A 12971-nucleotide genomic window follows, 5' to 3' on the forward strand; every position below is an offset into this window, starting at 1 on the left:
TATATTGAGTCCTGGCACAATCAATTAAAAACAGTTTTCATGAAAAGATCTAGAAACAAGAGACTTGATAAGCTTGTTTTTGTTTTAGTATATGATGTTGAGTATTATTTCACCCAAGAATATGAACGCGTCATGTCAAACAATGATCCAATGAGTTCTTTTAGGGCAATGATATAGACATGCAAGAAAAATTAGGGTCGGACATGCAAAAAAAGACCAAAAGGGAGAATTAAACGTGACATCACTTGTAATTGGCCTTTGGGAGTGTTACTGACAAATTGAGCACTGATAAGACATGCAAAAGCAACCAAATTGAAGAATTAAACGTGACGTCACCTATAATTGACTTTTGGGAGTGTTACCAACAAATTGAGCACTGATAAGACAAGCAAAAGTGAGCAAATTGAAGAATTAGACGTGACATCACATATAATTAGTTTTGCATGTTACACGCATTTTTTTTTGGGGGGATCAGATAAATTACCCTCCAGATTGCCAATTAAATCACTGCCCTTTTTTACTACAACATCAGCGCATAATTTTTTTTGACATTTAACATGAGCAACATTAACAACATCAACAACACCAACGACTTTGTCATTGTTAGCAAGACGTCGAAGAAGTACAATGCTGCCTTGACTGAGTTCAACTCAATTTTTCTTGTTGGAAGAGAATTCTCTTCAGTCGTAGCTGTTTGAGAAGCTGCCAAAGCATATGGTGTCAAGCATAACATTGCTCTCACTACTGAATATGCATCAAGCTCTCGCATCAAATTGATTTGCAAGCACTCTGGCAAATATAGAGATACCAGAAAAGCCAAGAAGGTTGCTTCCAAAACATCAGTTATGGGTGAAACTCTTCCTGGATGGGAGAGAAAGCGCGAAAAAGACACGCAGAAGCATGGCTGCCCTTGCTTCATGTATGCCAACACCAAGAAGGGCGGAAAGCTCACTGTGCACTTCTGTGAGGCAGAGCATAATCACCTCATCGAAGAAGACCGCAGAGCATATGCTATGCACCGCAAGCTCTCACCTGAGGCAATGACGCTTGTGGTTAAGCATCTGGAGAACAATGACGATATATCCACCATCTTCAACAGTTTGAAGATAAATGGATATACAAACATTGTTCGCCATGACATTGCTAATATAAAGCAACATTTTGGAAAATCGGAAAAAGGAAAGGAGATGTTTGACTTTATCACCACTCTGCAAGATCTTGACTTCCATGTCAGGTATTCTGTCGGTAATACAGAAGACAATCAAGTGAATATGGTCTTCTTTGTGCATCAGGATGCGATCAATGAGGCACGAAGAATGCCTGAGACTGTCATTATTGATGCCACATATAAGACAAATAGTCATCGAATGACTTATGTCAACATTGTTGGTACTAGCAATGTGAGTGGAAACCCTTGTACCACTTTAAAGACGTATCCAATTGCTGGTGCTTGGGTAGAGCATGAGACAGAAGAAAATTATCTCTGGGTGCTTAGCTGTCTCTGCGATGCAGTCTGGCCTGATGACAACAACAACAACAACAACAACAGCAACAACAACAACAGCAACAGCAGCAACGACAAACAAACAACACTTCTCCCAGATGTTTTCATCACGGACAATAAAAAAGCATTGAGAAATGCTATTACTTGAGTCTTTCCTGAGTCGAAGCAGTTGTTGTGCTATAAGCATATCAAAGACAACTTTAAAAAGCAATTGCTTCCGATGATGAAGAGAGACGAGAGTAGCGAAAAGAGAGACCTGTTGGATAAGCTGTCAGAATTCCTTGACCGAATTGCTTTAAAATGTATTACACATCAAGAAGTAAAAAATGAAACAAATGGATACCTTGAATTTGCAAAGGAAAATTGCAAAGACCAAGGAAAAGCTGCTAGTGCTTTTCTTGAGAAGTACATATAAATTTTTTAAATTTGATGTAAACAGTATTTAACTATAAAAAATCGTGTTTTTTTTTAATATACTTTATCAGAAAAATGAAAGACAAGGAAAACTGGGTGAACATGTATGTTTACAAACATGCCCATTTTGGCAATTGCACATTGAACCGTGAAGAAAGTGCCCATTCTTCTCTCAAGCATTCTCTTGGTACTTCCTCGGGTAAACTGAAGACAGTTACCCTTAAAGTAAAAAAGTGGTATGACGAGTTGGTAAGTTTATTCTATACTATTTTATGCATTTATTGGTTATAATATATTTATAAATTGTACAGGTTGCAGATCGCAAGCATTGGCTAATGGTGGAAAGCCTTGGAGAAGGAACAAAAATTGTGTTCGATAAAGTCAATGCTGCCAGACTAAATGACATCCATCTTAAAGTCTGTAGATTTGCAATGGATCAAATCAAATTAGAATTATCCAAATCCATTATACCCAAAAAACTAGCCAAAGAGTGCAAATGCCTCATACAATACAACTACCTGCTTCCTTGTTACCACACACTTGCCAAATTCGATACCATCCCAATCTCCTGCATCCCAAGATGCTGGAAAAAAAACTATCTAGAAGGAGAAAGTAATATATATAATAATAGCAATAATTACGTGACGATTTTCTCATATAACATTTTATTATGTAGATCATTTAACTATCCAAAATGCAACCCCAGTACCCCCAAACATCAACAATATCAAACCAATAACCTCAGAATTCAACTATGCTCTTGAGCTTATTTGCAAACATTTCGCCAATGCTCAGAGCGAACAAGAACAAATCAATATATACCAATTGATAGAAAAAACTTTGAAACAAATTGACACACAGAAACTCAAAAACCTTAAGGGCCCAACAGTAGTCGAAGCCATTAAAGGCCGACCAAAAAATACCAAGCGCAAGATGATTGCATTAGAGCATTGCATCAATACTGAAAAAGAAAAAATCACAAAAAAAATTAAAATAGAAAAAGAACAAAAAAAGTAAGATTTTAATATTGTTTAGATTTAATTTACTAAATCTTTGCTTTGTTTTCTAGGCAAAAAATATCCTCAGCTAAAGAGCAAAAAGCCATAAAAAATATTATCAACCTTGGGTCACCATGCGATTCCACATTACTAACAAATCTCACAATCGCACCAAAACATATATCAACAATCTTTTCTCCTGAAGCAGACGGAAATTGTGGGTACAGGGTGATAGCAATGGAAGTGTACCAGGACCAGGAGGAGTGGTCAAAAGTAAAAGACAAAATGCTAGAAACATTTTTAAAGCACCAAAACAACTACTACCACGGAAGAATGGAGCATGGCAATATGCCTGCATCCAATAACCCACTAATTCGCAGTCTCCAAGACAAGCACTCACCTCTCCCCCAGCAACATTGGTTTGGTACAATCGACCATCCTCAACTTGTAGCCAATACATTTAGCAGAGCAGTGGCTGTATATTGGAATTCTCCAATTGAAACAGGCGACTGTCTTTTTGTTCCATTTGCTACCTTGCCAGAAAAAGTGGAACCAATAATTATTATCTTAGATGTAAACCACTTTCTTCTTGCCAAGTGCAAAAACACTCGAAATTTCTGCTGGCCAAAAATCAACCCCTTTCATAAAAGAATAATTCAAAAACATGGCCTTGAAGATTATTCTTTGATGTACTAACAATCAAGGTATGGCTTTTAAACTAGAATTATCTTGAATTATACTAACTTTTTGTATATATCTTTTTTAGATTTTTTTTTACTTTTTAGATTCTATATTTATCTCTATTATCAATATTCCCTTCTGTTTCTATTCAATTTATTATTATCTTTCTATTTATCTATATTTCTATATTTATCTTCTTTACAATCTTCCATTTTTATCTTTATATCTATCTCATTATCATTTTTTATATTTTTACAATCAACATTAATTTTGAAACATTTAACAAATATCAAGGCTGACCCCCCAAAAAAATGTGTGTAACATGCAAAACTAATTATATGTGATGTCACGTCTAGTTCTTCAATTTGCTCACTTTTGCATGTCTTATCAGTGTCCAATTTGTTGGTAACACTTCCAAAAGTCAATTATAGGTGACGTCACGTTTAATTCTTCAATTTGGTTGCTTTTGCATGTCTTATCAGTGCTCAATTTGTCAGTAACACTCCCAAAGGCCAATTACAAGTGACATCACGTTTAATTCTCTCTTTTGGTCTTTTTTTGCATGTCCGACCCTAATTTTTCTTGCATGTCCATATAGATCCCCTTCTTTTACTAGACAGCAAAGAATATTTGAGATGGAAGCTGAAGAAGTCGATGATGATGACAGAGAAATAATGATTGTTGCTCCTGGTACTGCAGAAGATGTAAATTGGCAAGTTTGGTCGTTTGTAAATGAAAATATAGCATATGTTGTTCAGGTTGCAGAGCCAAACTTGATTATTTCCTGTACCTGCTTTGATTATCAGCAAAGATATAAATCTTGTAAGCATATGTATTTGCTTAAAATGCATGCAAACCAATCTCTCTACTTCTCTCCACCTTCTGTCATAAGTACAAACGTAATACAGCCAGTCTCAGTTAAATGAAGGTTTATGGGGTTTTTAAAGCCAGATTTAAACTACTGATATGGATAATATCTCTATAAGTTTTCAAAATCAGATAAATGTTCTTAAGCTAAAAACCAATCATTTTTTGTGTTCTATATATCTGTGTTTTAATATCTTGTTTTTTAAATTACTCTGCGAATATTTGTTCTATAATAATGGCAAAACCGGATTTGGATAGTTTGAATTTCGTAGATATTAATCAATAGTCGTCAAATTTTGGTACTGTTTTTTGTTGTGAAGATAATGCAGTTTCAAAGTTTATGTAAGAAAGGTAACAAATATGCTTTTAAATTAGGGGCAATGAATTTTATATAATAAATGTTTTTTGATTACATATGCTCGTGGTCCACTTGTTACAGTTATGGTTCACTGACATGGAGACTCTGATTCGATTCTAGCTGGATGTATTTTACACTCTCTGTATTTTTTATTTGATTTTTTTTAAGATATAAATCTTATCTTATATCTATTATTAGATGTTAAATGATGTTATTCTTTTGATATATTTGAATTAAAATGTATTTATGTTTTGTTTTTATATTATTGTTTTAATATTATTAAAACAAATTAATTTAAATCCAAATTTCTTATATTTTTTATTAAACAATTATAGAATCAGTATATTCTTCATCTTCATCATCTTCTAAATATTCATAATTTGTATATATTGGGTTGTCAGCAATGCTTCCAAAAGAAATCTCAGCTAACGTTTTTAGCATTCCTTGTCACAATCTGTTCTCATATTTTTTTCCATATGAATTCCATCAACATCTATGGCACCATTTGTTTTGTTTGCAATCTGGCCTTGCAGTTCATTTTTATTCCATTCCACAGACCTATGTAATAAAAGTTAATAAAATAATTTTATCTTTTATAGTATTTTACCTTCTATAGTATTAGTATGAATACCATCAGATGTAACATACTCAACATTGTGATTGACTGTTCTATGAGTATAGTTCATATCAACAACTGATGCCAATCCCCCATATGCAGCCCAGCAATCTGTGTGAATAATGCTATTGGGTTTTACATACTGCTTTAACACTTGAAGGAGAGTTGCAGTATCTCTCTGAGGAACTGTCAGCAAAAATGTTTTTTGTTCTGCTGTTTTCTCAATACCCCCCAGAACCCAAACACCTTCTACTCAATGTCCTTGGTGATATTTCTTCTTTCCAAATTTGCTTTCATTAATTTCAACAATAATGGATTGACCATTGTCATCAATACCTCCTATAAAAATATTTAATATATCTATATATAATTAACTCTTATAAACTTACCAATTCTCATATTATTGTTTGTTAAATCCATTTGAATCAATTGGTAAATACTAGCAATGAGATGTCTTATAGTTTCTGGAGAAACACCAAGCATAACTCCCATTGTCATTCTAGAAATCCAGTTTAACCAGTAATATATTCCTTGCATAACAATATCATAGGAAAAATGTATTTGTGCAAAGAAAGAATCCAATCTTTTAGATTTTCTTTCTCTTTTACAACATGTTGCTCCCATGTTATTTACTCCACTGCATCTGTAACTGTAGCCTCTGTCTTTTTCAAATATATAGTCCATAGAACTGCCACCAGAACAAGTAAAAATAATATGATTTCGTGGATATAAAGCACCCTGTGCAATCAAATATCTTTATATATATTAAATATTAATATATAATAATTAAAAATAGCTTTTTTACTTACTGTTTTGCAACTTCAGATGTATATGTTGATGCCATAACATAGCTCAAAGGAGGAATAGATAATAGACGAACTGATAAAAAAGATTAATTATTCATTTCAAAATAAATAAAGTAGAAATAAAAGAAAAGAAAGCAAAAAAAAACAAATGAACATAATATTTAAACAAAATAAAAGCCGTCAAAAAACTTTTCTGTGATGTGGCACGTGACTAAGCCACACAAACTATATTATTTATAAGATTATAACACTTAAAATAGATATTATAAATTTTCTAATTATATTTTCTTTATCAATTTGTGACGTTATGTGACGCTCAAACTGAATATATATAGCTTACATTTACGGCATTGTTTTAAGTATATGCACGTCACAAGACGTCACAAATTGATACAGAAAACACACTTTAAAATAATTAATAATAATGATTTAAATATGTTATATTTTACTAAATATTTATATGTCTTTTGTGGGAATTGAACTGGTGATCTACAGATTGCTTTATGACACTGTACACCACCAGAGATTTTTGTTATCATTTTGGGTGAAAATTGGCACCTAAGTAATATGATTGGCTTAGAGGCCAAAATATTGTAATTTGTTTTTGTACTCAATTTTTTTCATCTGAATAAAGGATAAAATTAAGTTCAGTACTACTTGTGGGCTTTTAAAGTAAGAAAAAAAACTGTTAGGGAAGTCAGAAAGTGTTTAAGTGAGACAAAGGATTTATTAAGGAAAGTTGGGGGTTGGTTTGAGTAACCAAAAAATGACTTCACAGAAATTACGCAAAAAAATTGATGTTGAGAAGAAAACAGAAGGTTCAAATAATAATTATAATAATAATAAAGAAGTAGCATCATTTTATTCATCAAAAAGAATATTATTGAAAATGAACCAGTAGGAACCGAACTTGCTCAAATTTACAATGTAAAATAGGTTGCGGAAAATGTGCAAATCTAACTTACAAATGAGATTCATGTTAGCAACATCAGAATGCTCATCTGTCATTACAGCCTTGGCATAGTTATTGTTTCTGTCATTATCCGTACAAGGAACAATGCTAAGAAACTTAACAACAGAGCCTGAGACAAGTCCTATACAAGGGCGAGAGATTGAATAATCTTTAAAAACAAACGCGCCAAAACTGTTGTTTTGGACGGCGTCATCTTCAATATCTCCAGTGTCGTTGTTGTCCTTTAGCTCTCTCGAGCCACCAAAGAAGGTGTAATAGAACAAAGATTCATTGTTGTCCTTAATGAACCTCTCTATTCTAGTTCCAGACTTCTCTTGGTTGCCAGAGCTATTAATCCATGACCCGCCATCAATTACATGTTGCAATGTTACCTGCTTTGCAAACTTTAGGCAAATATCTCTGGAAGTGTTTTGGTGATTTGTATGAAACAGATGTTTGCAAATGTGCTTATTGAACTGTTTGCCCTTTTCTGTTTCATAATTGAGGGCTGGGCCAAAACAAATTATATCTTTCTTGAGATGTGTCAAGTAATGAACTTTCAGCTTGGTGCAATATGCCTTGTGGAGCTCGTTCTTGGTTTCTTTATTGTAGTCAAACAATGCTCTGATCAAGCGCTTCACTGTATTATCTACTCTGATAATATAGTTATCAAAGTCTGATGTCACCTGACAAACGAATAACAGAGAACACAATTGGCCAAGTTCAACAAAGCATGATATTACAAGGTCTAGCTCATGATTTCCAGAGAATTCTGTAATCAGAATTACAGGAAGTATTTGAAGCAGAACCTTGAAATCTCTACTGAAAAATGAACTACTATGTCTCAAGTTTTGGGTGAACTTTCTTGATAGACCAGTTGATCGCGTATAATCTGTCAAGAATTCTGAAAGTCTTGCTATTGTGGCTGTGTCATTCTTAAGCACAACCTTAACCAAGTCAATCACTATATACTTTGCAACACCAAGAAGTATTGTGTGGAGGATTTCCACTGGTGTATTCTTTTCTGGATCAAACGACTGCAATTCTAATAAGTGGCCAGTCGAATGATCTCTAAAGCTTATCTCATTTGCAGGCGTGTTCATTCCAATTTTTGGAGCATTTGGGATCTCAGTGTCTCTGCCAGGTGACGAGTTTGCAAGAACATAGTGCTCTCGAGTTCGTCTCTCATGGCACTCACAGAAGTAAGACAAGTCCTTCACAAAGTCTTTTGCATGTCTAAGTTTGATGTAGTATTATTTGCAAGGAAATGTGGTGGCCGGCCCAAGCAATCCGCAAAGTTCCAAATGACATGGTGTGTCAGCCTCAATCCAAAGAATGGGAGCAACAACCAGAACATACTCATTGTCTTCAGCGGAGAACATTTTTACACCTTTCTCGAGCTTCTTAAAGTCATTAACGATTGCTGGCAGAAGAGACATACCATTTGCACTATCTTTCTTAGGGATTGTAGAAAGAAACTGGATGTTTGTTATCGAATTTCGATCCTTAAAAGGCAAGGCAGCACATCTCATTAACTAGCTTTCAAATGAATTGTACTGCTTTGAACGATTGCCGGAAGTGTCATCTGTAAAAAGAATGATTGAAACAATCCTAACTTTGTAAAATACTGCATCACGATCTACATTACTGAGCAAAACAGAAAGAATCATAGACTTCTTCATTGGATGAACTCCAAAAAGAAGAAAGTCATGAGCAGGACTCACTCTGGTAAGGCTACTTGAGATACTGTAGTAGTGATCTCTTTCAACAGGAGTGGTGTCAACGTGAGAGATCTGCTCTACTCTAAGATTGGTAACAGCAACCTCAACGCCATAGCATACAATCAAAATCGCTCTGACCAGATACCCTCTTACAAAAATGTTTTTATTTGCCGTGTGGAACGATTCAACCAAAAAGCAGATGCTTCAATCGTTTGTCTTCAAGTAAATGATGTTTCCAAACCAGACATCTATACCATTTACAGTGTGCATAGGCTGCTGAAAGAGATGGTGGGTTCTCCACTTTTCACCTTGTTCCAAACAGATCGATTGGTTTGGGGTATGATTGGGCATGGACGAGATCAACTTGGATTTCTTTGGGTTTGCCATAAGAAATCTCAAGTGGTCAGACGGAAGGTTAATGTGGACGAATGCGTTCCCGTTTGATCCAGGTACTGATATTCTTTGTGAAGGAAAGACAGGCATCTTGGACTTCTTTCTTGCCTGATAATTTAAAAGAGCATCCAAACGAGGTAACTTAAATGTTCTTCCTAAGGGAGTTTCTTGCTGGATCTTAATGATCAAATTCATCGCAAGCAGTATCTTCTTCAACATTTGCTGGGAGATCATGTCATTATCCCCATCGATAAAAGCAAAAAGAATCATGGTTTGAAGATTGCGAAAAGGATAACAGCTTGTAGGGTCATTTACAGCACCAATTGTCTCAAAGACTTCTTCTGGGTTCTCAGAGTCATCATTGGTCATTGATACCTCATCAGCAGCAGCAGCAGAAGAAAACATGTCAGAAAACGCGTTGAAAACTGGATTACTATTCATTTCAATATCAAAAAAATTATTGACAATATCGTTTTTCTCGTCTACAATGTTGTCTTCTTCATCCCCGATACTGGAGGAGTCATCTTCGTCACTCGAGTAATCAAATGCATTAGCATCTGGAATAGTGTTCTCAACTATCAATTCGGCCTGCTCAGGTTTGTTGAGTACAGTATTGGTTGCCATTTGATTACTTATATGGTGAACCTTCGAATGCCTTTTCAGTAACCAAGGCTTTTCGAACTCTTTTTTGCATTCAGAGCAGGTAAAAACACCTGAATTGATGTTAAAGTTAAGTTCGCCTTGCCTTTTAGGGGGTGAGTCTTAACAATTTTATATATTTTTTGTCTTGTATTCTTTTGCATAATAGTAAATTGATTGTAAAACCAAAGGGGGGAAAATGACTTTGCGAAAATAATTGAATTTATAAAATGTGGAAAGATTGATATTTAATTTCAGCAGACCAATTAGAATTTTTTTTACTTCTTTTCTTTTAAGAAAATATCGCGTGTTTTTGTCTTCTTTTTCATTTTACTTTTCCACAAAATATTTATTATTTGCATGAGCTTCCATTTGTAAGATATTCCAGTATGCTTATAGTATTTATAGAAGCAGAATTTTGCTTAAGGACCATAAGCTCAAAGGTATTTATGCTATCAAAGTTTTTTATGTCATTGTGTTTATTAATCATACAATTCTAGTTTATAAATTAATTTTTCATCATCTTGGTAAATCAATAAAGAGATAATAACTACATGTTCCTCTTACAAAGCAACAGAAGACTAACTATTTACTCCTTACTTGCAGAGATTTGGCTGCCTTTTATTGCAAATACCTTAATAGAGTCAAAGATAAAATTCTGTTAAATATATATAACTAAGTTTAATTACTAATTATTAGTTCTTCTGCTTTAGCTTTTCTCGAAATTCAAATCTTTATGCTCTTTGGGTTTATTGGCATTTCTGGTACCGGATCTCTTGGATTAGTTAGACATAGTAGTTTGCAGCAAACCAATCGCGTAATTTACAGGCATAAGTATAAACAGCTATACTACTAGTGTTTCTAGTGGTATAGATATACTGGTGTGCTACTGCCTGTGGATTTTATGGTCCAGTCTAGCTTTTTTTTAGCCTAATTTTTTTCGAAAATAAAAAATAAATTTTTTACAACCCAAAATTATTTGAAACAAATTAAAAATTTGAACCATTTTTGAAATTGTGCAGTACATTTTTTAATCGAAATCTATTGGCCAAGAGTAGTTCCCCCATCCCCCCACTTTTCAGTCCTCCAAAAAAATTAATTTCCTGTTATGAGCAAAATTCGCCCTGTATACAAGAATCCTTTTAAGGAACAAGATTATACAAAAAATCTGCCGCGGTGTAAGCAAAGGACGGAGTTTGAATTCGGAGCTTTAAAACCCATAAACCTTCAGAAATCTGATAAGCCTCAATTTCAGCTAATACTTTACCATATACCAGAAAATATAGACGTTCGCATGAACACTGATACCATTTGGGAATTCGTGTGTAGGAATCTGCATGCCAACATACAGCTGCTTCAAATCATCCACCAAGGGCTCCAAGTAACTATTGATCTCGTTGGTTTTTGGCTCCTTTGGACCAGGCATGAGACCTACAAGGATAATATTCTCTGGCTTGAATCTTTCATCACGGAGCAAGTTGTTGATGGCCAGATAGATAGCACCAGAGGAGTGAGTGACACCATCAAAGGGCTGGAACCAGTCAATGTTAAGTGTTAACATTAGTGAGTGTGGGTCCAACACAAATGATACACCATCCTTGTCCTTCAACTCCTTTCACATCGCACCATCATAGACATTGCACAGAGTATCTACCATTTTCAACTCCTTATTCCATTGACGAATCTTGGCTTCGAAACTAGGGCGACAGAAGAAAACGCTCAATGTATTTTTAATGGATTGGTAGACATATTCACGCTTTGCAACCAAGGCACCGGAAGATATGGATTTCATCAAATTACAGTTGCATGCAGACCTGGCACCAAGTTTTGAGGAAACACATCGAGGAAGAGCAGATACGATATTGTGATATACTGTATGACAGCCTTGGCACACCACAAATTTCTTGATGCCTTTTGTAATAGCAGAAAATCCTGTCATTTTTTGTAAACTGGCAAGACTGGTTGGTAATTGAAAATCTTGGTCGTAGATTCTCAGCAGATTGTTGATAAACTCAATCAAGACAGCAGCACTCTTATCAGCAACATGACGTGAAGCAAACAGTACCGTAAAGATGGCTATGAATTGATGGACTTCATTTTTGGGCATATCAGGAGCAGCAAAAGGGTCTGTAAAAAATTAAAAAAAAATTAACACGATTTTTCTTTTACTCTCTTTTTCTTTTAGTTTTCTTTATGTATCTCACACTGACCTTCACTGTTGAAGTCCTCAATCTCGATCTCATTGACTTCATCTTCAACATTGTCATCAAAATCATTGTCGTTTCTGTCATTGTCAAACATTGAGGCGGCATCCAAAAAAGGTGAGTTGGCCTGACCGTCCATTGCTTCCACAGAATTGGAACGAGAGGTTGGGATTACTACAAATATGGAATATAATAGTTTATTAGTTTTTTTTTCTGCTTTCAAATAAAAAATTCTTACCCTCAGTATCTACATCCATGTTTCTCATTGCGGCTGTGTTTCATTAAAAGTTTAAAAATAAACAACATAAATAAAAAATAAAAAATAAAAAATAAAAAATTAAAATGATTATTACGCAGCAAACAAAAAACCAACACTGAATATATTATACTATTCTCAAATATTCTGGTACCTTCAACTCTAGCTCTCTTATTATGACGGGCCTCAGTACGCTTTGTAGCATAAGAAGATTTCTGATGACTGTTGTGACATTTAATGCAGTGACAGTCTAAGGTGTGGATTTGAGTAGAGGGAAACATATTGTATATAGCTTGAATTATAAAATAAAAAAGGAAACAAGTACTACAAATACTTTATTTGATGTGATTTTATAGCAAGCCAAAAAAATATGCATTTTTTATTGTCTATCTAAACCAATAGAATACGTTGAAAATACACCCCCAACTTAAATAAAAAAACGGCTGAGCTGAAAAAAAACTCTGACATTTCCACTACCTTTCTCGTTACTTAAAGCTATAGTATTTTTTTTTTATTTTTCCAGTACTAGAGTTTTAACTATGGTGTCTGATTGTTTATTTGG

The 12971-nt window shown here is 34.5% G+C and overlaps 5 protein-coding genes across 5 annotated transcripts; 1 reads left to right on the forward strand and 4 right to left on the reverse strand.

Annotated features, from left to right (window-relative positions):
* Positions 1-1993: 1993 nt before the first annotated feature.
* PHYBLDRAFT_68756 (hypothetical protein) lies at positions 1994-3612 on the forward strand (the record flags this gene model as incomplete). Its single annotated transcript, XM_018442008.1, has 2 exons — positions 1994-2154; positions 2988-3612. 2 exons carry the CDS (start codon positions 1994-1996, stop codon positions 3610-3612), a joined length of 786 nt encoding a protein of 261 aa, XP_018289998.1.
* Positions 3613-5256: 1644 nt separating this feature from the next.
* On the reverse strand, positions 5257-6282 carry PHYBLDRAFT_68755 (hypothetical protein; the record flags this gene model as incomplete). Its single annotated transcript, XM_018442007.1, has 5 exons — positions 5257-5383; positions 5471-5624; positions 5760-5777; positions 5828-6192; positions 6248-6282. The coding sequence occupies 5 exons, from the start codon at positions 6280-6282 to the stop codon at positions 5257-5259; spliced, it is 699 nt and encodes a 232-aa protein (XP_018289999.1).
* Positions 6283-7105: 823 nt separating this feature from the next.
* On the reverse strand, positions 7106-8635 carry PHYBLDRAFT_169871 (hypothetical protein; the record flags this gene model as incomplete). The annotated part of the gene is made up of 2 exons (XM_018436186.1): positions 7106-8432; positions 8556-8635. The coding sequence occupies 2 exons, from the start codon at positions 8633-8635 to the stop codon at positions 7106-7108; spliced, it is 1407 nt and encodes a 468-aa protein (XP_018290000.1).
* Positions 8636-9121: 486 nt separating this feature from the next.
* Positions 9122-10321, reverse strand: PHYBLDRAFT_169872 (C2H2-type zinc finger transcription factor; the record flags this gene model as incomplete). Its single annotated transcript, XM_018436187.1, has 2 exons — positions 9122-10055; positions 10284-10321. The coding sequence occupies 2 exons, from the start codon at positions 10319-10321 to the stop codon at positions 9122-9124; spliced, it is 972 nt and encodes a 323-aa protein (XP_018290001.1).
* An 838-nt stretch (positions 10322-11159) lies between these two features.
* Positions 11160-12690, reverse strand: PHYBLDRAFT_68752 (hypothetical protein; the record flags this gene model as incomplete). The annotated part of the gene is made up of 6 exons (XM_018442006.1): positions 11160-11204; positions 11238-11480; positions 11604-12076; positions 12160-12327; positions 12392-12424; positions 12564-12690. The coding sequence occupies 6 exons, from the start codon at positions 12688-12690 to the stop codon at positions 11160-11162; spliced, it is 1089 nt and encodes a 362-aa protein (XP_018290002.1).
* Positions 12691-12971: the final 281 nt, after the last annotated feature.

Source organism: Phycomyces blakesleeanus (assembly GCF_001638985.1).
Source record: "Phycomyces blakesleeanus NRRL 1555(-) unplaced genomic scaffold PHYBLscaffold_14, whole genome shotgun sequence".
In the NCBI taxonomy this organism is placed as follows: Eukaryota; Fungi; Mucoromycota; class Mucoromycetes; order Mucorales; family Phycomycetaceae; genus Phycomyces; species Phycomyces blakesleeanus.